Here is a 27,848-nt window from a genome sequence, read left to right as displayed (position 1 = left end):
TTCGTTCAGAGACCGGTTCTCAGAAATATGACTAGACATTTCGACATACGCGATCATCTCGAGTTATGGACGTGTGTCGTATCAATTTATGCCTTAGTGTTTGGTTACCATTGTTGATAACTTGAATGCAGACTGGGACTTATCGGAAACGAGCGTCATGGTGGTCTTTAAATCATTCAGTTGTCGTTGAGAATAACAGTGAGACCCTTTGATTAGAGTTACGACTCTAAAAATTTACAGCTTTTCGGTTACGTAATGTGAGTCAAATTGGGTTTATTTCCTTTTTTTGTTTTGCACAAATTCACGTATCCTATTGAAAAAACCCTAGAGCGTTGTCGAAAAAAGTCTATGAAAAAGAAAAAGAATAGTTCTGAATCCCAATAGCAATATCGCACCACGTGTGCATCTCTGTCAAGTGGATCTATTTCCGCTGAACTTTGTCCAAATCTTAAGTAGCTTCACTATACCTTATGGCCAGCACGTGTTTTTGATCTATTAACTAATAATACGCCATCATAAAAGTTTGTCATTACTAATTTGCATCTAAAATTCTATTAATAATTTAAAAATGAAGAATTTTTTTTTATTGTTTAGATGTGTAGACGAGCTCACAGCCCACCTGGTGTTAAGTGGTTACCGGAGCCTATAGACATCTACAACGTAAATACGCCACCCACCTTAAGATATAAGTTCTAAGGGTTTCAGAATAGTTACAACGGCTGCCCCACCCTTCAAACCGAAACGCATTACTGCTTCACGGCCGAAATAGGCAGGGCAGTAAAAAAGCAATTGCTGCAGCTACAAGAACCCATAGATATTCTAGCGTGATTATGGCCTTACCTTAATTTATACGAGTATCATCAGTAAATTGCACTAAAATAACAGTAATTCTAGTTGTCAATGCAGGGATACTTCGCTGCAGAAAGCTTCATATTTCTATAACAATTTGTTGGTACTGGTTTTGGCATGGAAGTGTTGATGGCGTTCGGAGAGGAAATGCTTTAGGAGGTTTGCGTTTATTCTATTACAAACATACTCCCTTGATAAAGAGTAAATAATTTAACCTATGATGTTTATGTCCTAATGTTTTGTATTTACATATAAAGTAGTTGCCATAAAAATTAGAGATCTTTGAAAATTTTGGTTTTCACACTAAAAGCTAAGCAAACAGAAATAACAAAATTTTATAACCAACTGAAAACTTTGTGAGTAATATTCAGGAATTTAACATCATCATCTTATATTTTTCGGTTTCAACATAATCCACTATCTCAAGCAATTTTTTTTATTTATTTAAGCGACCTACTTCGCAAATTGCTTAGTCATTTGATAAGATTAAAACATGTACATAATTCGAGCAATTCATTGACCCATGAACATTCGAAAAGGAATGTTAATTTTAAATTATGTACTTCTTATTTAATTCGCTCGGAATTTCGTATTTGCATTATGATTCTTTTTTTTATTGCCCTTGTAGGCAGACGAGCGTACGGCCCACCCGAGTGGTTATCATCGCCCATGGACTTCAGCAATGCCAGGGGCAGAGCTAAGCCGTTGCCTACCGAGAACCCATTTTATAAGAATATAGGTATTTAGGAAAGTTGTGTAGAATTCTGGAATCACCAGAATGATACAGACACTATAGCGTTATTGCTTTTGATGATTCTACCACAAAAGGATCGCCCACAAAAATAGTTTAATAAAACAATCGTTCAGAACATCGAGGATTAAGGAATACCTACTGTTTGAATATCGAGTATATTAATTAGCAATTATCTAGGATTTGACTTAGATTTCCAAAAAACGACCTTAGTCAAATTAAGGGAACCCAGAATATTATATCAATACTAATTCTTACGAAAAAATGGTATCGATTATCAAACGCATTGAATAACAGTGATGTGATAGATGTTAGGTGGAATATTAGTTTGCTTACAACAAACAACAATGTTTCGCAGGTACCTATGTATTACGTAAACAACCTGACTGTGCTATTAAATCCTAATAATATGTGTAAAATGCTTCAATAACGATGTAATATGAGTTGATTTTTATCGTATGAAGTGCCTACATCAGTTGTGGGCGTACGGTCTGGGAGTATGAACTGACTCACGTGCACGTGTATTGACTAAGCGTCGTGTCTCATGCCCACTTAGATCTGTATTTATACGGTGTTGTAGCTTGCTTGAAAGAAATGAGATTGTTTTATCATGAAAAACCTTTAATGGTTGTATTTAGGAAATTAGACTAATTGAAAAGTAGACATTTTATTCTACCTCGTTGATATACATAGGTAATGGTTAGTGATCGTGACTAATGAAGATACGTCTCCGAGTTCGAATTTAAGGATATCTTTTTAAAGCATGTTGGGAACAGAGCCTGTATCCCTGTATGTGTCTCGCCGATTCTTCTCAGTGGGTCGTTATTCCGATCCGGTGGTATATTCTACGAAGCACTATTGCTAGGGATAGGGTTAGCAAATTCTCTCAGGTTGAGCCCGTGAGATCACCTACCAGTCCAAGTGTAGCTGGAATAGCCTCTTAGGCTACTAGCGAATAGCTATTGGAAAAAAACCTGTATGTGTTCTAGTCACGTATATCTTTCCGCAACTCAAAAACAGCTTGGGAATGTTGATTGTGGAGTGTTTGATCACTTTTTTTTTGTATGAACGAAAACATTGAGGTTATAAAAATCGGATTTAAAGCAATTACTGAAACGAATCGACTCCACAAGTGACCGTGTGTGAGCGACAATGGGAATTCAACGAACGTACTCATAGCCGTGACTCACGGTGACGCAGTTGTTGATCCAAACACCGTTTCAATTTCAAGTCAGGATCGATCCTAAGCCTTATTCGCGCAATTAATTATTAGAGTAATAGACACGAAGAATACTAATTAGGTATGCAGTGCATAAAAACATAATACTAATACGTTATTAGGGGGTCTTAGATGTAGATAAATGCACAGTCAGTGTGGCAAACATTGAAACAATTAACTGAAATATGGACATTGAAATCAAGGTGAAATTATGAGTGTTGACTGGATGCATTAGCCAGTGAGTTTGAATGTTTATTTCAAGTGGCTGGCGGTATTGTATTGGCTCCGGTGACGAATCCATGAGACAAAACCCACTGAGTGTCGCCGAATCTTCTTAGAAGGTCACGATTTCGATCCGATGGTAAATTCAGCGACGCACTACTCTTGCTAGGGCAGATGTTAGCAAATTCTCTCAGACCGAGCCCCCTGGGCTAGTCTACCAGTCACGGTGCGGCCAGAACAGCGCCTCGAACTAATTAACTGCACGTGAATCGTATATAGTACATGAAAATTTTATCTATGTACCGAAAATGAAATTTGCAATAAAATAATAGAACAACAAAAACAACAACGGAATTAAAAATGAACAAACAAATTTTGATAGTAATTCTTGAAGCTTCTGAAACTTAACACAAAAACTATTCATGAACCTGTTGTTCTCAATCGGTCTCTATTCTCAAGGTTAATAATGTTAATAGTGTGAATACATAGTTCGTAGCAGTTTTTATTGAATTAATTTTCTAATTCGCTGACTTACTCTGTGACGATGTATGTGAAATACAATCGAATGTTTTATGATAGTCAGCGGTATAAAGTTGACATTTAATTTGAAAACAATATCGGGTTGTCACATAATTAAATAAAAATTACGCTTATAGAATTGTGTAAAATGTATTTTAAGAAGTCCACTGTCCAGAGGTATAATTAAGGGAATGCCACCCCGATACCCCACCTTGAGATGCGAGAGTTAAGTTTCAATCAGGTTTCAATTGTATAGATATAACGATGGGCCCACTCTTCAAACAGGGACCTATTACTGATTTGCGGCATAAATAGTCGTATTATAAATAGTCGTATAATACAGTTCTAAATCTGCAATAATTACGATTAATAATCAAAGGAAGCTGATGAAATTGCGAATTAAAACGAAACTTCATTTATTTAAGAGCATTGTATATAGTACTACGAGTATAATAAATCTGACAAAAGCTTGATTAGCCTTTAACGATAGCGTTAAAATTCAAACAGCAACATTTAAAACAGCTATCTATTGTTGTTCACAACACACACTGTAGATCTGATTTTGATTTGAAAATAAAAGCGTCTGTTGTGCCAATATCAATGAGTTGGTAATCATTTAATTAATTAACTAGTTATATTCAGATGTGAGAAATTTCGGCAGTTAATAATAAAATTTATCGTAGGGCGAATATGCAAGTTTTGCGTTATGCAAAAATATCCATCAATAATGCGTCTTTTATATTCTGCGGAATAATTTACCAATTTTTTTTTATAGCTTAGAAGTGTGGAGAAGCTCACAGCCCACCTGGTGTTAAGTGGTTACTGGAACCCATAGACATCGAGAACGAAAATGCGCCACCCACCTTGAGATATAGTAGTAGATTAGTCGTCGTGGTTTAAAGGGTAAGTTCTAAGGTCTCAGTATAGTTACAACGGCTACCCCACCCGTCAAATCGAAACGCATTACTGCTTCACGACAGAAACTCCGTGCGTCCTGTGCGGACTCACAAGAGGTCCTACCACCAGTAATTACGTAAAGTATAATTTATAATATATCGTTTTATCTATTGCTTAATGCATGTCTAAATGTTTAAATTTACGATAAAATAGAAATACACAGCCGGTGTAATATATTTATTTACCTGCTTTCACAGGTAAAACTATAAACCGTTCTACGCCCAACGTAACAAATACGATTCAACCTTTCTGGTTTTTTGTTATTGTTTTTTGCCTACTTCAGGGTCTGCTCGGTGTTGAAATTTAAAAAGATTTCACGAGAGTCAAGGATATCTTGATCAAGAAAGTAGTGTTAGCATGTTTTGGGTGTGTTTGATTTTTCTTTAAAATTAAAAGAGAGCTAGAGACATCGAGAATATGTATCTAAATTGAAGATAATGAGAAAAGAATATATATAACTTTTTACCACACACTCTTCCTTTGTGATCCTGATATCCACGAACAACCATTGCAAATTTGTCCTTAGTGTACAGATATTTGTGGGTATTTTTCAGAATATTAAACTAAATCACCAGTTTGATAACTTTTACATACATTTTCATTTTACACAGCGCTATGTATAAATTTCAAATTAAATATATGTCAAGCTCGTTCTGTGGCATTTTATGTGGGTGCCATTTTGAAATTTAGTTATATGTACTTCCTTGTAAACATTATTATCACAAAATAGAGTAAGTAATTTAATTATATGACATAAAACCGGCGTATTGTTTCCTTATTGTAACGAGAGTCCCCGATATAATAACAATATACTCGTTTATACACGTTTTCACAACAAAGAACAATCAATATTGTCATAAATCATAAGCTCTCATTTCAGTTACCATTTTTATGAAAAATATTAGCCGAGTGGATTCGCGGGACATTTAATGAGAACTAAAGCGAAAGCAGTGCAATAAAATAGATATATTTTAACAAAACCTAATTAAATATCTCTGTCTAATGGAAACGCTCAACGATCGAACGGATGTACCCTGTCTGTCGTCCACAGAAAGAGACTGTTTTTATGTGTACGTAATTATATCCGATGCGTGGCAGGGCCAGTCGCCTCCTGTGGAATGTTACCTGCCACGCCATCACGATTTATAGACCGGCGCTATTGAAACTACTTTCCATGTTCCATTATGAGATACAGGTTATTATAACCTTTTTAACTGGTACGATTGTTAGTGAATATGAAGTAATAAAGAAAGTTCATTGATTATAATTATAATTTAAAATTTTATTATATTATGGTTTTGTATCTAAGAAAACATGTGTAACGTGTAAACGACTTTTGCAGGAAGTTAGAACAGGAACTTATATTAAGTTTCCTTCCTGTTACACAAGCGAATCAGTCAAATTATTTAAGAACGTAATTGTTTTCAATGTTTGACGTGTTACAAAAACATGTCGATAGTATAATAACAAGTTTAGTATGAAAAATTTAAAACATATGTGGTGCGTAATTAAATTGTATAATTTATTTGAATTTTTTAATAACAAAGATTTCTTGAATGTTAGCTCGTTTTGAGATAGGATTACAGTAGGATTATGATCAGTGTGCTTAGTGCGAGTTTTTTAACGTTCTCGATAGCGTAAAAGTTAGCTCATATTTGTATGGAATGGGATCGCTTGTGTATGTACCGGTCATCGTTCTCGTCGAAGCCGTCCCTTGCGACGAAGGGCTCGACGAGTAAATTAACCCTCAGACACAGTCCACTGAGTTTCTCGCCTTCTCAGTGGGTCGCGTTTCCGATCCGGTGGTAGATTCTGCGAAGCACGGCTCTTGTTAGGGTTCGTGTTAGCAACGGCGTCAGTCAGGTTTGAGCCCCGTGAGCTCACCTACTAGTTAAGGTTACGCTGGAATAGCCACTCAAGGCTACCAGCTTACCAGTTGGAACAGCGTCTCTAGCGACCAACGTAGGCAAACGCTCAAACTCCATACAAATTTGAGTTAACTTTTACGCTATCAAGACAGTTAGAAAACTCGCACTACGCACACTGGACTTGTGGTTAGTGCGTAAATCAGGTGCTGTTCGTATGGTGTAGGAACGCATAAGTTGTTACTACTGTTATGTTTATTACTGCCGTGAAGCAACAAAGCCAGAGGCTACGGAGAGATAACTATGTAGTTGGGTCTGAAGGGCGAGACAGTAATTCTAATGCAACTGAGATTTGCGTTTTTTTGCAACTAAGATGGGCGTTCGACATTCATGTTAATTTGTATCTCGACTCCGCCGTAGCCTTTACGATTAAAAAGAAAGAAAGGCTTAAAATCTTTGAAAATACACGCCGAATTATGTCATTTAATTACTTATTTTGAATTTTTTAATTAAAGCACGAAGAAGCAATATTTTAAATATTCCACGTGTTCAAGCTTTATTATTTAGGTCAGCATTTTGCTAGTTGTTGATACGATATTTTATGTGTTTAAAGTTTAAAGGAACAAAGGATCTGGTAGCATTATGAACATTGAAACACTACCCGCGTGCTCTATTGTGTGGGTCCTGCTTCACGAGCTGCGTATTGTGTTATTGTGACAACTAAACTGTTCATTTTTCGTTCGACTTCATGTACGTACCTATTTATATTATTTATTTTTAATTTCATCGTGCTCATGTTATTTTTCTTCTTTTTAGTAATTGCAGCGTAAAAATGGCGATTTTATTCTAAATGTTACTATGAATACAAATACAACTTTTGCTGCTATTAATTTTGCTGTTACTTTTATAAGTGATGAACGGGGTTGATGACTTTTCTGTTAAATCTGAAATGGTTATTTCTTCATCACAGCCGTCATCGGAATTATCAAATACAGGATCCGATTTTTTTTTTAAACAATTCAAGTTTGCGTAAACGTGGTGACAAGATGCACCTATGAGCTCTATTTCAAAGAGGCGATAGAATTCTCAAGGTGTGATGTATATTGTGCGTCTGTTTTGTTGACGCCTAACTCGAGCGTTCGAATAAGACGTAGATTGAAGCGACCATCAGCCATCAACGACCTGCAGTTTGTTACGAAATGCAATACTTGATATAACTTCGATAAATAATTATTCACTGAAGGAAAAAGATAATGTAGTTATATTCTGCTTCTAAATAAATAAATGTACCGATGTGAACTTTAATTTTCTATTACTGGTGGTAAAAATATATTGTAACTCTGTACCTCTTGGTGAATCTGGAATGGTTTTCGGGCCACCAGTAATAATTCAGACTGTGATTCTCGCTTATTGTCTCCACGTGACTGTTAATACCAAACAAAGGACTAAAACAGACTGTGATTGAACTTTAAAGGTATAAGTAGTTTGGAAACTTTGAAATAACGGTTATCCGTAATGACTTTTCTATTGCTGTAAAGCAAAAAGTCTTTATACTACGTTCCTAAAAAAAAGCTCTGTACCACCATCCTGTCTAGCTCTGCCGTGAAACAGACATGGAGTCCGCTGCCAAATTTGGGACAATCTTTATAAAATTCAATTAAGGCTTCGACCGCATATCGTTAATGTTATCAGCTCCGTTTTTTGGTACAGTTTGTTTATCCTATAAAGATAAGACATTCGAAAAATATTGTCTAAGCTCGTAAGTACCGATAAACTCATTACGAGCAAGGCCTAAAATTAAAATTGGGATAATGATCCTTTCTCAAAACAAAAAAAGGGACGTTTTAAATTAATACATTTCATTTTCAATACATTTTGTGTATTTTATGATTGAAATTTTTAATCTTTATGTAAAATCTAATAATTTCAAAATATAACAACTACGAATGATGTCGCACGTTGGTAATATTGATACTTAATTATATACATTTTGCGTATGAAATTGCGTTCATTCAACAGACTAGGGCGCACTTCATTTGGTTTTAGTGGCAATTTAAAAAAAAAAAAACTTGTCCGGTTATTTAATTAAAAATAGTACGTACAACTAAAGCTATGAACCCGATGAATAATATTTTCAAACGTTGCCTAAAACTTTTCATTTATAAAGCAACAAGAACAGAATTTTCTGGTCTTTTTTTTTAGCGTCGAAAGTGTAATTCCAGAAGTCTAGGTACCTATATAAAATATAACCTGCATTTTAACTCTCGTTTTCGATCCCACGCTACTTCACTCCTCGTTGAACATCCTGTACGATAAAATATTCACGGGTAAGTAGTTAACCGACATTTAAATTGTGTACCAGTGCTAACTCCACAACAGATTAGGGTCCGTCCAGGTGTAATGAAATTCGTTCATTCAATTCGGATATAAAATAAGTAAACCATATTAACAGTACCTGAAGAAAACTTTTAAAATCGATGGACAAAATATGCAAACAAACATATCGGTACAATTTTGTCAACTGACTTTTTATTTTTGTTTAGTAAGGAAACCATTGATGAGTTGTGATAAAAAAAAATGTCTTCAAGTAAAATGAAATACTCCCCTTTTGTCAACCGAATATAAGGTTTTTTTTAAAAATATGTAATTAAAAAAAAAACAAAGTACAAAATGTAAAAATGTATTTAAATAAATCGATTACTTGGCGAACACTAGATAACATAAAGCTATGTTCGTAGTTTATATCGGTATGGTTTTCTTTAATTACCCTAAATGGATATTGTCATTTCCGGTCACAGCAATTTCCGCTCAACTTGCAACAACTAAAGGTCTCTTGTGGGACACAATTATTAATATACACCAACTTATTCTTTATTGCCTTTCGCGGTTGAGACGATGGGCCCTTGGGGCTCTGAAGCAAAGAAATTTTTATCAGAAATCTCCAAACGCTTGAGGGAGGCTACACGTGAAGCTAAGGCTGGCTTGTACTTTGCACAGAGAGCGAGTCTGGCTGTCCAACGAAGTAGCGCAGCCAGTATTTTGGGAACTGTGCCTCCTTCAAGCATATTGGAAGATTTATTCTACTCTATGAATTGATTTGTGTTAAATTATTCTTCTTCTTCTTCTTCTCAGTCGTACACTCCTGGCGGAGTAGTCGTGGTTACGTATGTCTTATTTCTGGGTTGCGGCTTTTGAGATACTTCTCCATCTCTCTCTATTTGGGGCGGTACGTGTACATTCAGTAAGGAAACACTTCTTTTATTACCTATAAAAAAAAAGTATTAATACACCAACTTTTATGGCTCAAAGAACTGACAGTTTATGTTACATAGAATTTTAGCTAGCAGTGAAAAATAACAAATGTTTACTTTTAATAACAACCTATAACAGTTTGTATGCAAATTGCGATTGAATCCTATTGCCTAGCTCGTGAACGGAACATCTGATTTGGAGGACATTTGTTAGAAACGTCAAGGTGAACTTCCAACGTGTCCAATTCAACACGTAAGGGTCCAATTCAGCAGACGGAGGCGGTCGTTGACCTTGCAAATGTAAGAGCCGAATCATGATTGATTTGCGCGAGTTTAAAACACTGATAATTTACTGAATTTAGAGTTATATTCGGATTCAACGAATCGGTTAATAGTTCGGTCATAAATCGCTCCGAAAGTATATTTATTAAGAAACAGTGCTTAATCAAAGCATTCAACTGTACCCAATAATGTCATTATGGGACTCGAGTAGGATCTGAAAAACAGCAACTTTTGATTTTTGCATGACAGAGATGCTTAGGGTTTATATATTGTGTACATCCGATGATAATTGTATTTATAATTGCCAACATCGTTCCGGAGAGCAACAAATGGGAAATAGCTTTCATTAGAAACGTCTGGAAATAGGACCGTGGAAAATCTTTGTTCATGTGCGGGTAATTTATCGGTACCTCTTTTCTCCTACAAAAAGTGGATGTTGAGTGATTTATTGCATTTTCAAATTTGTTAAATGCGTTTCGTACGAACTACAGTGATTTTAAAATTAGCACGCGACTTGGGAAATCTACGATAAGTTAATGTATTAATGTGTATATTCTACATAAAATAAATTTAAAAAAAAATCCGGAGAGTATACAAAATACAACTACATATGTATAATACTGAAGTCGCGTGTTTAATTAACTAGGCCAGTATGTCAATAGGTATGTTAGTAAAAAAAAACATAACTTGATTATTTAAGGAAGGAACACTTATTTTGTTCTTGTAAAAGGTTTATATATACAAATTTTCTTAATTTATTAAGTACCTTAATTCAACACTAACCAACAGCTCTGTCATCAAAATGAATTTCTAGGTCAATCAACTTTGTTACACATTACAATCCAGTTTTAGTTCGACTCGAGGCGTTTTATCTAAACGCCTTTAATTTACGAATACCGATAGTTAACTTGTCAACTAATAGCACACTTTGTAAGTAATCCCATAAAGGTTTATAGAATTGTAACCTGCTATGTTACATATACCTACGTACGTTCCAACGAAACCTACTTAAGTTGAAGTATTTGAAAGGTTTCAGGATAGAAATTATGACGATGGGAACAAAAACTCCATGAGACAGGGTTTCATACGTTTTTTAAAAAGTTTATTCATATTTGTTTGTGTCTAATGCCTAAAATTAGAGACGATACGTATGTGTTCGTATACACATCGTATAAAAAAATCAATTAGATATTACGGTGGCGAAATCTGTTCTCCAAACGGGTTGCAGAGGTCAAGTAGTAGTTGTTAATTATGCATCAAATCAGTCCATATCGAATGTGTCGAAATAAGCCGACCATAAAAATTATTATAATGTTAGACATGTATGTAATGTCGACCCCGAGACGTTTTTGGAGTATACAATTTAAAAGTTAACGATAGACAATAGTTACCGACGTATATTGGTGTGTTTCAACGTTTTTTGGAAACAGTTCTGAATTCGCAATTAAATATTGAAAGATACGAATAAAATTAATTTGAAATTGATTAAGCACAGTTAAGTATTCGACCATAGTTTTAAGTAGCTGATATTCTCAAAGCAATCTAACTAAAACTATCTTAGCATATAATTCAGTACATATCTAACAAAAAATTGTTATCAAGTACTATAGCAAAAATTAACAAGAAAGAATTTTAAGAAAGGAAAGCGCCATCTATTGTAGGAATTCTGTAAAATAAAATGAAATTTTGACAAATAAGAACGTAACTATGAAGGTACTTTTTCATAGTATTTAGCTTATTTAATATTATATTTTATGTATGGTAAAAACTGTCCTGAAAATTGATGAAAATATAATCTCGGAAAATCTCAACCTATTTAAAGTTTTAATGAATGAAGATAGATGACGCTAGTAGTATAGAATTTCACCGGCATGTACATTAACACATTATAACACATTAATAAAAAGCTAAAAATATACGCTTTTATAGAAATCCAACTAAAAATAGAAAATAATTTTTAATAAATTTGATTTAAAAATGATTTTATTGTAAAAAAGCGTTTTCAGGACATTATCAAAATAACCATTTTACTCATATCTGTTTATAAAATATTTATAACTATTGAGATACCATGCGGGGTGCATGCGTTTTTTACAATAAAATCATTTTTTCTTACACTATTTTGGTATTTTGCTATTTTGGCCTGGTAGTTTCCTTTCTTGGTCTCGATGCAGACACTCCGGGTCTCAGGAAAACAAAAAATCGCTAATCCTGATTATCCTAGTAAGGATAACGGATCAAACTGTTTAAAATATTGAATTGTCATCGGTCCTTAATAAATTTATATCAAATTTCGAGTTAGTCCAACGTCTTGAAGGGGGTCAAAATCATGCTCAAAGATTCTGTTACATACGAATATACATACTAACATACGTCTGAAGCTAATAAAAGCGTATTAAAAAGGAATAATATTAAAGGAATCCATAGTTTCCATCCAAATTTCATAGCTTTTCATTATGTTTTAATGTTTTTAATCATTGAAGTTTAACGTTAAATTATACTAATAGAATAAATATGAATGCGCTTCTAGATTCGAAGTGGTATTCGGAGCCTATAAACAATTTAATCTAATGAAGCCAACAACAATATCAAGTCGAATATCGGTCGGTACAACCTTTTGCGCCCTACAGATTGCTTTGAAATCGGAGCCAAAGGAGGATTACGGCAGCCAAAGGTGCGGGTTCACAGTGCGTTACAACCAAAGCTGAAGACAGGGCTTAAAGTTGGATGACGTATATATAAATGAATTGCTGTTCGTTAGTCTCGCTAAAACTAGAGCACGGCTGAACCGATTTGGCTAATTTTGGTCTTGAATTATTTGTGGAAGTCCGGAGAAGGTTTAAAAGGTAAATAAATATGAAAATGCTCGGAATTAAATAAAAAAAACATTTTTGTTTCCCTTTGATGTGTCCCCCGTCGGACGGATTCCTTTTGTTTGTTTTAAGTTTACTTTATACAAAAGTTTAGGTCTTTTATTTATCGAGTGAGGCACTACGAAGTCTGCCGGGTCAGCTAATCTGATATAAAACAGGGTGGCTATACGAATGACGGGGAAGTAAAAGAACTAGCTCGAGAAAGTGGCGGTCGCAAGTTCGACATACATTTGTCTTTTACGAAACAGGTTTATCGAATTTCCGGCTAGAATGAACTATCCTGCTCGTTGTTTCCTGCGGACCTTAACTATGACTTATCCTATAAAGATAATTTTAGGACGGTCAGCGGTAGGCTGTGTTCCTGGCATTGCTTAAGTCCATGAGCGACAGTGATCATTTACAGCCATGTTGTGCCATATTTACTGATGGTAGGACGTCTTGTGAGTCCGCGCGGGTAGGTACCACCATCCTGCCTATTTCTGCCGTGAAGCAGCAATACGTTTCGGTTTGAAGGGTGGGGCAGCCGTTGTAACTATACTTGAGACCTTATATCTCAAGGTGGGTGGCGCAACGTAACTGCTGTAGATGTGTATGGGCTCCACTTAACACCAGATGGGCTGTGAGCTCGTCACCCACCTATGCAATAAAAAAAATAAAAAATGTTGGTCCACGATTCTTAGGTATAAGAAATGGTTAGGTATAAAAAATCTTCTCTGATGTCATTGATGTTATATTTTTTTTCGATAATAACCCGATTTTTGGGACAGTCCAACTGTGCATTTGAATTCTACAATATGTAATTTCAATATGAAATCACCCGAAGAATTAAGACTGAAGATATTATGGAACTAAAACGTCATTAAATTTATTGTAAGGTGGTTGGACGGTGGACACCCCACGTAGCCGTTCCGGTTAATGCATCCGCGCTAGTCTTACCGCTTCGTTGATTTCTCCGCGCCATTGACCCTTTCCTGGCTCACATCACCCACCCTCGAGGAAGTTGTTAATGCCAGTTACAACTGAAACGCGAAAGGCTCTGACTAGACTTAGTAATGATTAACCTCTGAATTTAATTAAAATTCGGATGCTTCATTTCGATTTTTTTTATTGTTGTTGCTTAGGTTGGTGAACGAGCTCACAGCCCGCCTGGCGTTAAGTGGTTACTAGAGCCCATAGACATCTACAACGTAAATGCGCCACTCACCTTGAGATATAAGTTCTAAAGTCTCAAGTATAGTTACAACGGCTGCCCCACCCTTCAAACCGAAACGCATTACTGCTTCACGGCAGAAATAGGCAGGGTCGTGGTACCTACCCGTGCAGACTCACAAGAGGTCCTACCACCAGTAAGCAGACGAACTCACAGTATTCCTAGTGCTAGCGATTCCCAAAGTTCATTATCGTTGCAAAAGTGCCCACCTACCTATCTACCCTTAAAAACAGCATAGCGATACTAGCCTATTCCACTTCTCAGAACACCCTAGTAAATACGTAATACCTAGTAATGCTTGATACCCTAGTGCATAGTGATTACCGTGCACACTATCGAACGCATTGCATTTGATTATAAAATTTCAACAATTCATGTTCGTAGTTGCACAGGTGGAACGATTGTTTACACGAGTGCGAGCACCTCTCAATGGCCCGTCTACCTCGCAGAGGCCGGGGGGAGACGTGACCTGTGTCCCCTCCCCACTTCGAATAACGCGAGGCGACAGCCGACCGGCGCACGCGCAGAAACTAAACCAGTTGCCTGCCGCGCAGCCTCCAGTTTGTTTACATCGATTTAAATATAATAAGATATTTGGTACCATGATTTAGTGTCATTATTAGAACCGAATAATATGGTGGTGTCGAAGATCATATTTTATGTTTTAGTTTTCCGTAAATGCGTTCAGTGTTACCCATACAGCTGCTTGTGATAAGTCGTTGTGATCAGTGAAATTGCATACCAATGTTAGTTAGGTATTTTGTATTTGCACAAAACCTGCACCGCCGGATTTCGTGGTAAAGTTTTAGATGACAGTGGATAGTGGAATGACGTTGCCCTTGTTAAGTTTTCCGCAAAGTTTCCATTCCTGTAATGTGTCTTCCTTATGGAATTAATTCATGGAAATAATAAGCCATTAACGGCTTCGGATCGTCAAGACTCACAAATAATTGGGCTTAAATTGAAATACTGTTTTGATGAATAGTACCATATATTCCGAATTGAATCCTTAAAATTTAATTTTTATGTAATGCTGAATATGTTTATTTGTTGCACCTATTACTCACTTGGAGCTCTCTTATCAGTGCATGTAATTATTGTCGTGGTATTGTAGATTTTTCTTGATGTTACAACAGTTCTACATATCCAGATCTGATAGGCATATACAGGTAAAAGCGTCTCTGCTTTTTTGGTTCTTGAGTTTTATATTTGTTCAACTTGTAATGTGTTACTGACCTACGTTTTAAAATTTCATTTTTATAATTCTCTAGTAAAATCTGTTGCACCTGCTCATTTAAATATTGCGTAAGAATATTCCAAAAACCTTTTATTTGAATGAGATTCATTACCCTCACTTACGGATAGCTAGGTGCCTCAAATCGTGTGTAATTAATAATTGTTCGTGCGTGTGTTCTGTCGACAGAAGATACATGTTTATTACGATTAGTTTCAAGGTACCATAAGCACCGTCTAATTGCAGGTACGTGGTTAAAGTACAGTATGTGGATAGAGTATAGGCCATCGGTTTCGACAATATATTCATTTCCATAGCTAAACATTAGGTACCTACGTGCGTGACTGCAAACGAAGCGGCAAGCCAACGATTTGCTGGCAATGCGCTAATGGTAATATGAATAATGTGGTAATTATTTCTGCATGTTTTGTGATATATTCATGCGCTAATAAAATAAACCTAAGTTTAGGGTTTCAGAAATTATAACGTATATTTCGTGCATTCTTAAAACAAATCACACATTCGGCTCACATGAGAAGCATTATGCGATTAGGTATAATGTGTAATTAAAATATTCGAAAGTAAAAGCAAACATTCTACTGCTTTGATCTTCAAAAAAATATCTAAAATTGTAATTTAACATTATCTATGTGTGTAGTGAATTATTTATTTTTTTACATGACAAATCAAATCGTGAAAAAAAAACGAAACACGACACCCTTCCTTTCTACTCGCTCTACTTACTTATGTTATGGACAAGAGTGTGTCGTGTACATTCTAATTAGCGTTAATAGAGTATTGTGCTTCTTCGTCGATATTCCTTCTTTGTCTTTTGGTTTTGAACATGCCTAATTAAGCAAACGAATAATTGCCTCGTTGTCAATATTTTTAGTGTTGCAATTTTTCTAGTAGTGCAATAAGATTGTGGATGGAGCAGACGTGTTTCTGTGTGGAAGTGAAGGTACTTACTTAGGTATGGTGGGGCGGTGATAGCCAGATAACGCGATGGCAGCGATAACGGAGCATTGTGGAGACCGCAGAAAGCGTCGCGCGCTGTATCGCAATTACGTTTTTAAACCCACATTTGTGAGTCTTGAGATGTTTGCTTATTTAGGTAGTTAGATAACAGTTATCGGCACATAATTTGTGTAATGATTTGTGAAACTAGGGGAGTGACAGAACGGATAATTAATTTTCACAGTGAAAACGTTGTCGTAAGATTAATAATTGATTGGCGTTTGAGCGTATAATTTAGTGAACCGAAGTGAACAGTGAATGGTGAAGTGAATTAAAATGAAGGAATCGACAGCGCGTTGTGAAGATGTGGCCGACAAGCTGGTGAGGCTGTTCGGATGGAGACAGACTTATCCTGTGCAGAAGCTACAGAGGAGCATTATGCCCCAGGGCCCTGAAACGGTGAGATCAATGGACTCGTAGATAGATACATAGATTCATTTCCAGTTATGAGCGTTTTAAGCGTCTTTAAAAAAACCATTAAGATTTGTTTATCATATACAAATTATTCTGCCGTGAAATTTAAAGTTAATGTTGATTAATACAAGCGAAATTGGGTAATAATTTAACTTTTTAGGTTTCGTATAATTTTTTCTAGATAGACGCTTAAGTAATCTAGATTTCAGATTAATTCAACTTACGTTTGATTAAAAAGTTTGGACATAGAACCTTCTATCTGTGAGTCTGCATTGTTATTGTAGTCAAAGTAGTATAAAGGTACCTTTTTTATATAATGAAATATAGTTTAGGAAATACCTACCTAAGTTTACCTTAAATGCACGAATATTGTCGTGGGTTTCCCTAGCATCAAATTTCGCTTCAAAATGAATGTTGTTGCCAACATAACTTTCACAAATCTCTTTTGTGATCTGAAAGTGTTGGAAAGCACTTCATTAAATCAACACTCACTCATAAGGTGCAATTACTTTGTCCATTAAAGGTATAACTTCTTTGCGATTCACGCAAACGGGTCATTGAACTATTTTAATTATTGTTCTAATTGTGAATGCATTATGGGATACATCATTATTTATTATATTTAAGTCCGTAAGAAGAATAAAATGATTTCTATCGACCTTGTAATACTAATCAGTAACACATTCCTGAGTGTCTACGTATAAAATATAAATTACATGTGTGCTTAAGCTGGTATCGCTTGATAAGGCCACCTTTATTAACATTGTGACTAAATAAATTTAACTAACACATATGAGACACGAAATATGTTTTTTTACTGGTAGTGGGGCCTCTTGTGAGCCTGCACGGATATGTACCAATACACTGCCTATTTCTGCCGCAAAGCAGTAATTCGTTTCGGTTTACGGTCGTTGTAGTATGAAACTGATACTTACAACTTATGGTTCAAGGCAGGAGACGGCATTGATGTTTTTGAAGTCTACGGGCTAACCGCCTAACACCTCAAGCACCGGTCACTGTCCTCACCGAACCCGTCGCTTGCGACGAAGGGCTCGACGACTAAGTTAACCCATAGACACAACCCACTGAGTTTCTCGTCGGATCTTCTCAGTGGGTCGCGTTTCCGATCCGGTGGTAAATTCTGCGGAGCACTGCTTTTGCTAGACTCAGTGTTAGCAACACTCCGGTTTGAGCCCCGTGAGCTCACCTACACGCTAAAGTGAAGTTGAAAAAAAAACACCTAACACCAGGTAGGCTGTGAACAATAAAAAAAGCTTTAATAAAAAAAAAAATTTTTATTGCTTATCAACACTATTTAAATAGAAGTCATATTTCTTGGGAAAATTTTCAATAGCATTAGACTAATAGTTATTGTTATATTATTTGAAGCTAACAAATGAAAACGAAGTAAAATTTCAACCAATTCGCGTACTTTACATATTTATCCAAAATATATTTTTACACCCTGTTCATTATGTACTTATTGTTGCGCAGGGAATTCATCATTGCAATAATTCAGATACATATTACATAAATTACTTTCGACGAAAAACTTTTCATTAATTACTACCTACGTAACTTATAATAATCATGCGCCATACTAATTGTTACGAAAATGGTATGTAGAGGTCATAATAAATAATTATTAATGTTAAAAAATAAGACATAACTAGTTTGTTCCAATTTTTTATAAATTTAACATGTTACTTAATCGATGATACTAATAATGTAACTAGAGGTTTATACAGTTTGTTTGCTTATACGGCTCTAGAACACGTCACATTGAGTTACAAAAACTACTCGCTCCCTTATCTTAATTTGGTGTTCCAACTATCTAAAAACCCGAACTTCCACTGTAAACATTTTGTACGTACAATACAGCGTGGGTTCACAATAATATTTTGTAACAAAGGATGAAAATCTCCTAGAAGTAATGATGTAGTCTCCGCATGCCTTATGTTTTCGATAAAGATACTGCTGAGAATCCAGCCGAGACTCGATCCCGTGGTACAGTAGTCCACAGTGCTTACTAGAAGAAAGATTTTTTGTTTTGTTAAATGTTAATACCAGTCGTAGTGGCCTAAAAGATAAGACGTCCGGAGCATTCGTGTTGAGCGATGCACCGATGTTTAAATCTCAGGCAGCTACCAATTTTTGTAATGAAATACGTACTCAACAAATGTTCACGATTGACTTCCACGGTGAAGGAATAAAATCGTGTAATAAAAAATGAAACCCGTAAAATTATAATTTGCGTAATTATGGTAGGACCTCCTGTGAGTCCGCACGGGTAGGTACCACCACTCTGCCTATTTCTGCCGTGAAGCAGTAATGCGTTTCAATTTGAAGGGTGGGGCAGCCGTTGTAACTATACTGAGATCTTAGAACTTAGATCTCAAGGTGGGTGGCGCATTTACGTTGTAGATGTCTATGGGCTCCAGTAACCACTTAACACCAGGTGGGCTGTGAGTTGGTCCACTCATCTAAGCAATAAATAAAAATATATATAATATCTTTATTGTGTATCCCCAATGTGAACCCCTCATTAGTTTTAAGATTTACATTGACCCTTCCATGTCGCAGTCGACCATTGACCCAACGGCTCGATTAAGACCACGTTAATGTAAATTTATATAAACTTAAAGTATACCAAATAAAAAAATAATAAAAAAAATCAGTCTGCGTTTACTACAAGCAAAAATAGTAATACTCGTAAGTCGTAGTATTATTTATAGAACGCCGGTTTCAATAACATAGATTTGATTCGAATTTTCAGATCTCGTAAGAGCAGATGATTAGCCCGCTAAAAATAGAATTGCAAATCGCTATAGTTTATTTTGTCTTAGGCAACTACAAAGAACTGATTGACAGGTGGATTTTTTATCTATTAAATAATCTTTTAATGTATAAAAATTAATATCCGAGACTGTGTTTGTTCGTCTTACACCTATTCAATCGTTTTCATAAGTGAATTGAGACTACTTTTGGTATTAGCGTTTTGAGGAGGGATAGGTACATAACGTTACACGACTGGCATACGAGCGGTCTCGATAAATACAAAATTATTCTTTTACGATAATTACACAACTGGCACAGTCAACCAAAATGAAACTTAACCACAGAAATGAGATTTTTCTATTTTCAAAAATCACAAATTTTTTGGTCAGACCTTTTCACCTTCTCTTTCTGCGGGTATCGAATGAGAAGCAAGTCTTCTAGCTGGCATCAACCATCATAAATCAAGCAACGGCGTCTAAATTATCAATCTACGAACGTAAATAATATGCTCTTCTAACGGCTCATTTGTAATAATCAGTTGAAGGTGCCTCAATAGCTATCTTGTCTCTCAAATTATGGGTTTGAACTACCAGTTCCTCGATTTGTGCAATTTATCTTTTTGAATGGTTTCTCCTTTTGAACGTGTGTTTCGATATCATTCTCCAGCTTAATTCGTTCATTTAATTAAAACTTTACATTTAAATTTAGCTTATCTCACCTCGTACTAACTAATATTCTCAAAATGTAAATATCGTGTTTTTATTACCTTAGATGGCAAAAGCAAACAGCGAATCACCTATCGTAATAGGTGACCACAAAGGCGCAAAACGCGATTGGCAATTGGTTTCGGAAATGGAATACCTACGTAAATCCAACATTGTCATTTTCACCTTAGTAGTAGTAGTATATCTAAGAAATACAGACAAGCAGATACAGAGCGTATTACTTGCTGATAATAACGCATATTCTATAGTGGTTTATTCAATGCTTTATAATAACGGTATTTGTGCTAGTGTATTCATTAACCGTTAAGTTTTCTCTGTTTTCAAATCGTATACTGGTGGTTTTCTTGATTAATTATGAAATGCACTCCGCAGACTATGGAGGAACTATGGAGGACTATGACAGGAAAGATTATCTTACTGGAAAAAATATTCGAATCAGATTGATGTTATTATTGGTTTGATAAAGGTTGTTTGAATAAATAGAATCAAAGCAACTTTTAAAAAATCTGCATTTAAATTTCAAAAGAAACACCTATTTGCTGTCGTTAAATACGAAATATATATTTGCCAGTGTGAAATTATAGATTTAGAAGAGAAAAAAAACTAACGTATCTACTATTTTATTTTAGTGCATTAAAATTGTTTATAAATTACATTGTCAGCTTTTTTACCGTAAAATATTCACAGTTAACTTATCATGATTGTTATGAAATAAGTTGTAACTACTAATCGATGTGACACGAATATTTTTATTGTCAATATGATAATTAGTATGCATTTGTAGTGATGATTTGGAAAATTGAAGCTACAAAAATGTCGTACGTGTTTTAAATGAGAACGAAATATTATTACCCGTTGAGCAGTAAAAATAGCCGTGTGGCACACGACTTGTGTTCACTTTTTGTTACCCCATATTGCAAACCTTGAAAATACATTAGATAGATCGCGGTTCAGCAGCGTTATCGTTCAGTTTTTATTTGTGGTCGTCGTTGAAGATCTTTCTAATCGTACCGGCTCGGTAGACAGACGGCTTCAACTGTTCAGTTCAGTTGACTCTTCAGTTGTGAATGTACCGCGACGAAGCGCGTTTGTGCGTTCACGATTCGCACTATGTCCGAAATAAAAAAGAACTAAAATTCATTGTTAATGGTTTACGAAAAAAAGAAAATCGATTATATACCCTTATTTTTTTATGTGAAAATTATATAAGCAACAGTGAATATGATTGTGCTGTGATAGATAAGCTGGTACCTCCTTTTATGAGCGATTACACAAAAATACTTGTGTCAAGATTCTACTAATTAACATTCTGTAATTTATTTTTCTTGTTGAGTTGGCGAAGCATTCAGTCCTTCTAGGTCATGAGTAAACATTTCATCTAGTTCTGGGTGTATTTGTGCTGTACTGAATTGCATTTTTCAAAAGATTTTTTTTTGTCTAATTGTTTTCCTGACCTATCGAATCCTTGTAAATATGAAGTTCTAGGGAGTGATTCTGTTTATATTCAAGAAAAAAAAGTGGTCGTTTTCATTTCAAGTAGATAAGTAAAAAGGAATTGTGCCATACTTCTAAACATTCAAATTGTAAGTGTGAGTGCAATCATTTATTTGCATAACAATTTCGCGACTTGCCTTGAGGCATTAACTGCAACATTGTACGTCTCCGACCGGTCTGCTCTATGTATTCGTGGTCTATCAACAGAGGTAGACTGATCAAAAGAACTGCAAACAAAATCAACTGACCTAAAATGGTTGGACTTAACGAATGAATCATTAGAACGTATGAGGGTCATAATCACTGTAAATTGCGATAATGAAGTCATCTGTTTTAATGATGATATTTTGTAGGCTCTTTCTGTAATTAAATACTATCGTGCTTAATAGAGTTTTTAACTAATTTATTAATTCAGTTTTATAATGTTTTGACGTAACGTTATCCATTTGTTATTCGGTACACGTGTTTTCAGACCGAACGGGCGTGCATTTCCGTCCATACTTCGGCGCCGCGTTAGGGCATCAACAAATTGTATCTACTTAGATAATAGTTCATGAATAGTCATTACCATGCCATATACGTATGGCAAACTGTGATAAACAGCAGTGTTATTTTTGTCAACACAACAACCAAGGTTGCATAATACCATTTATTACGGCAAGGCTGCGTAAAACCGTATGTACTTAGCGTCTTTATAAAAGTAAACCAAAGCTATATGCAGCGGCTCAGCTGTGTCCCTGGTATTGCTGACGTTGGCACTAGCATCGGTGATCGGTGAGACAAGTAAATAGCATTATTTCTAACTTATTTCTAACTGCGATTAAAAATTGAATAAACAACTTTGTAAGTTGATAGGATGTCGTCGGCTTCTTTACTGTTGTATTTTCTTGGAAAGCGTTGAGTTGTGTGTTTATTGATTGTACTTTGATAGTTTCTTCATGTTTCAACTTTGTTTTTCTTTCGATAAACCATAATTTGCATCTGCATATAGGCTGTGATTTGTAATCTTTTGAAAAATATACATCATTCCAAAAGCTAATTATGTTTCACAGTTATTAATGAATGTCGACGGCTAATAATTTATTAGATTTAGAAGAAATTGATTGAAAAAGAAAACGTCTAATACAAATCTCACCAAGTACGTTAAAACGATAAACAAACCGCTAACTAGATATTAATATTCTGAAAAATTGGCTACTAACGCCATAATAGTGTACATACTCTAAAAATAGTATTATGTCCCAGATAAAAGTATACGATTTACAGTTATGATTCACAATTCCTCTCATGGAGCGTATCACTCACTGCCCATAGCATCTGGTGGCGGGCACGCGAGTGGGAGACTGTGTTTGGTCACCGACGCGCGAAGGCCAAGGTTTTGTTCGCGCCACTGACCTATCCTCTAAATGCTTTGCTTCACTCATGCAAATCAGTAGCACGAGTGAAGCGAAGAGTTCCACTTACTGAATACTTGTTTCTTTATTAATTAAAACAGCGTTATTTTCGTTCCACCGCTTCTCTGTGTTAAGTGAGTGTAATCGAATGCTATGACGTTAAAATGTGAAATAAACGTGATTCGGTTCGTCCGGATGAGGATATGCTAGAATGGAGAATTCTGCTCTAGCGCTAGCTACTCCAGTACCACCACCAAGACTCAAGAAGTTGGCACGACTTCGCGCTAAGGAACCAACTCGAAGATCAGTTACATGGGTACCGAATTACTTTTGATTTTTTAATAGACGTTGTTGAAAGAAAAAAAAAATATGTGTAGTGTCGTGGGACACCTGATAAGAACGAAGTTCCTTATTATAAAAATGTTAATTTTAAGTTATATTCGAGGTATAAAGAAAATAATTATTCGGTTATACATTTTTTATTATGATTTTTTTATTGATAAAAAAAAACTACTTTACAAAGTTATCAACTTTATTTTATTCACAATGATTTATAAAAGATATATAATAATAATATACAAAGAAACACCTATTTACCTATATGAATAATAGTAATAACCGTCATCACATAGACTATACATTAGACACTGTATAGCCATCATACTAAGACTATAACATAAATAATAAAAATCTTACGTTGCGGACGTTTTTTCCCGGTTAGGGTACCCCTGCGCATCGTCCCCTAAGGAACTTCGTTCCAAAAGCTGGAATAATCTTATAAAATAAGTATTACCTACTTGGTAGATGTTTAATCTTTTTGATTAGGTATTATAAATAATCAAGTAATTTTATTTTTCTTCTTCGAAACACAGCTCTACCATTTCTATAGTTTGGTTATGATAAAAATACCCCTCATAAAAAGCCGTTGAGTTGACATCGCGTAGAATTGACATACAAACAATGGCTGACGACGAGCCATACAAAACACAAGATACAAACACACTCACACACAGACAAGATCGAGCCATTCACTGAGATGAATACAGAGCAAAATAAATACTGCGTGGGAACATCTCGGTTCCTGCTTTATTATGTTGGTTGTGAAAACAAAAACACAAAACGGAATCGAACAATGAGTTTTTACGCAATTCAGTTTTGTCAGGATTTTTTTTAATGGACAGTATTAAAGGATCCAAAAATAACTTTTATTTACCTAAATATTATAAATAGAAATAATACCACATTAAAGTATTAAAAGCGGTAGGACGTCTTGTAAGTTCGCATCGGTGAGGACCACCACTCTGTCTACGTCTGCTGTGAAGCAGTAATGCGTTTCAGTTCGAAGGGTGGGGCAGCCGTTGTACTGTAAAAACTGAGACATTAAAACTATTTCGAGGTGGGTGGCGGCATTTATGTTGTTTATATCTAAGGGTGATCACTAGATGAGCGGTGAGTTCGTCCATCCATCTAAGCAATAAAAAATAAATATAAAACTACTAAATACTATTTAATCTATGGAATGGGTTAATTTTAATGCTCATAGTTTCGATTATATACTCTCAGAAACATGCTTAGAGACTTTAGATAAAAACTACAAAATTAAGTTAACAATATTTATTAGTAAATGATATTAAAACTGAATCCTGGAATTGTCCATTTAATATTTCTGAAACTTTAATTTCATTGTCATAAATTATTTATTGATTTAATGGCACGGCGAAGATTCTCCTCTGAATTTTAAACTCTCACAAGGCTAAAAAATATTATATAATATGTTATATATATATGCCATACGGTTATTATTTATGAAATGGTTAGTGACAGTATGACAGTAGTAGATACTAGACGTTGTGGTGGCTTAAAAAAGCCCGCTGCACTTCTCGTATCGAGCGATCAGACTGCCGTTGCTCAAATCCCGCGGGCAGATACAAATTTTTCTAATGAAATACTTACATACTCAATACATGCTCACGAATAAATTGCACGGGGAAAGAATAACATCATGTAATAAAAGTCGTAAGATATAACTTGAGCAATTTCTGGTTATAGGGTGCCTTTTTAGCTCGCAACATGCTCGCAAGGATAGAAACCACTGCCCTGTTCATTTCTGCCACGCTTGGTTTTGAAAGGTGATTCAGCGGTTGTACTATTCAATTCAGACTTAGACCTCATGTTTCAAAGTGATTGGCGTTATTAAGGTACTAATATCTACAGGTTACTTAACACGAGGTAGGCTGTGAGCTCTTTGCCGTATCGATGCAACAAGAAAATGAATTAGTTCATAAATATGGTTTTAATAATACTAATTAATAATACCATTTGCTCTTGAGTTTTCGGAGACAAGATTTTACCAGATCTTTTTTTTTATTACATAATTCCACGACATTACACTTTATGACATATCTTTACTGTTTGTTATGTAAGATTTATGTACTTGGTTTAGTTGTTCTTTATCCATATAAAAAATAATTTGATTTGATTTAAAAAAAGAATACTTTCCTTTATTCACAATCCCATGATTTTCAATGGGTATTTTTTATGGATAAGATATGGTCAGTATTGTAACGGTAAAAATCTTAGTTTTATGGAAATTAATAATTGTTTTAGAACTTTATGTGAGAATTAATTCATAAAACATTTGCAATAATCCATCTTTAAACGATTTATTGGGAGTTCATTGTATAAGCTTTACTAAATTCTTAAACTTAATTTTATTTTTTATTTTAATTATAGGGTCCAGAAACGTGGATTGGAGTTCGAGCTCTTCGAGCCAATTCCGGTGGCATTCTAGATCCGGATGATCGAGTTTGTGATGTCGCCGACGACCGTGAAACCCTCACCGCTGAGTGTACCAGTCAAACGCCTCAACCAAGGGCGGCACAAGCAGATGGCGCTAGTGGATCATCAGCTGGCACTGCTTCTCCTGACATGTTTCGGGTATGTTAGTTTTATTTTCTTCATTCCTAACACAAAATATCAACATTTCACTTAGTGAAATAATAATAAATAATAATAATATAAAATAATAAGTAAGTAAATACTTTACTGCAACACTGGAAATTATTCGAAACATCTGATGTCTAGTGTTAATATTACGTCACGATGAAATGTTTAAACTTCTTTCGATCTTGTGCACTTCTTACTCCTTGCGAAAATAAGTTTTAAACCAGCATTTTTCATTTAGGTACTTGTTGAGAATCTTGTTTTTTTTTTAATTGGCTGAATGTAATGTTTGCTTTTGCCAAAAAAATCGAATTCATTTGGCGGGAAAATTTTCGACTTGGAAATAAATAGATCAGGTAGGTATACCTAAGTACATACAAGTCGTAACTTGTTTAAATTTGTTTCACATAGATTACTTGAAATAAAATCGTGAAATGTTTCATCGCAAAAGATCGTGTTCATATTTTTGTTGCTTCAAAATGGGAACTTGTTATTCATGTACTTGTTCACAAAATGCGAAACAGGTGAGTGCAATTGTGAAAATGCATTCATACTTATTATCTAAAGTTTTTTTTATTATAGTACTAAATTCAGTTAAATAATGATATTTATAATATTTTAAAAACAATAAAATTTACGATTATCTTTTTCATGATTGGACATGCACGTATAAAACTATCAAGTGTTCGTGATAAATCGCGTTCATGCATATCAATTTAATATAAGACAAATACCAAATTATATGGGCAGTACGTAAAGTAAAATGTCGAACTAATTACGACTGTCTAACGTATTTCATTTTTAACTAACTATTTTTATCCGAAAGCATAACTTTCCTAAATATTAAATACAAACGAATCCACGCTCGCATTCTACCGGTACTCGTATCTAGAAAGGCTTAAGATCAATGCTGCCTGGCTTTGATCACGCTGGATATTGAATGCAAAAAGTTGCTCCGCATTCATACGAACAAGTACCTACATACGTGTAGTTCGATATTTATTCTCTAAGCCTGTAGACTTTGTACACATTGAGCATGATTGTTGCCACGCCCCTCATACAAACCATCATAGAAACGAGGCTAACAGGATTACGATGCCTGCACGCACTAAGATCAACCAGCTATAAGGTGCACTTATACTTCAAAATAGATCTAGACTTGTGAATTCTTATTCCAAACGACAACGGTTTATTGATTAATAAATTTTATAGACATAGAGATTTACAATGGATTCTTCAACAAAATATCTTATAGTTTAAGTAGCTGTTACCATGGCTTCGCTTGCGTGATCAAAAGTGTCAGTCTTCCCCTTCAGAATGAGATTTTTTTTGGGATACAACGTAGTCGATGTCACTCTCGTGATCTAACAATATCAATTAAAAAAGAAGTCACTCCGTTGCTTCGTTTCGAAGTGAAAGAAGAAAAACAAACACACAAATAAACAAATAAACACACTTTCACATTTATAATATTAAGTGAGAAAATATGAATTATAATTAAAATGAAAAGTTTATTAGAATTGAAAATAATATGCTATATTTGTCTTCAAATGCCTTTTACTGATAAATCCTGAATATTTTAAATGTAGTTAGTTACGCATGCCAAGACCGTAGTTTTGCCGAAGGTACAGGATTGTTATAAAAGTATTTGATGTTGCAAGAACACGAACGGAAAGTACGGTCCATTGAATGTCGATTATTGAAGGCCGCTTTTTTGTCTACAGTACAACTGCTGTAGTGTTAGAATTGTGAAAATACGTGACCATATTAAAAACAAAATCGCAAGGGAAATAAAATAACAGAAGTTATTATTTAAGAAATGTTTCATTTTTTTATTGCGCAGAGGTATGT

The 27,848-nt window shown here is 35.0% G+C and overlaps 1 protein-coding gene across 13 annotated transcripts in view; it reads left to right on the top strand.

The window, feature by feature from the left end:
* The window catches only part of baz (par-3 family cell polarity regulator), a 57,724-nt gene that overhangs the window by 3,799 nt on the left and 26,077 nt on the right, over positions 1-27,848 (top strand). For 2 of the 13 annotated variants that reach the window (XM_028182098.2, XM_028182091.2), the window contains exons 1-3: positions 15,427-15,478; positions 16,401-16,648; positions 25,788-25,991. In XM_028182098.2, coding sequence (XP_028037899.2) covers positions 16,526-16,648; positions 25,788-25,991 — 327 coding nt within the window. In that variant the 5' untranslated portion in view covers positions 15,427-15,478; positions 16,401-16,525. Of the gene's footprint in view, positions 1-14,523; positions 14,869-15,426; positions 15,479-16,346; positions 16,649-23,171; positions 23,371-25,787; positions 25,992-27,848 lie in introns of those variants that run through there. The other 11 variants (XM_028182095.2, XM_089730332.1, XM_028182094.2 and 8 more) reach the window with 10 other exon arrangements.

Source organism: Bombyx mandarina, chromosome 10 (genome assembly GCF_030267445.1).
Source record: "Bombyx mandarina strain Sakado chromosome 10, ASM3026744v2".
In the NCBI taxonomy this organism is placed as follows: Eukaryota; Metazoa; Arthropoda; class Insecta; order Lepidoptera; family Bombycidae; genus Bombyx; species Bombyx mandarina.
This window is presented reverse-complemented; position numbering and strand designations above follow the sequence as displayed.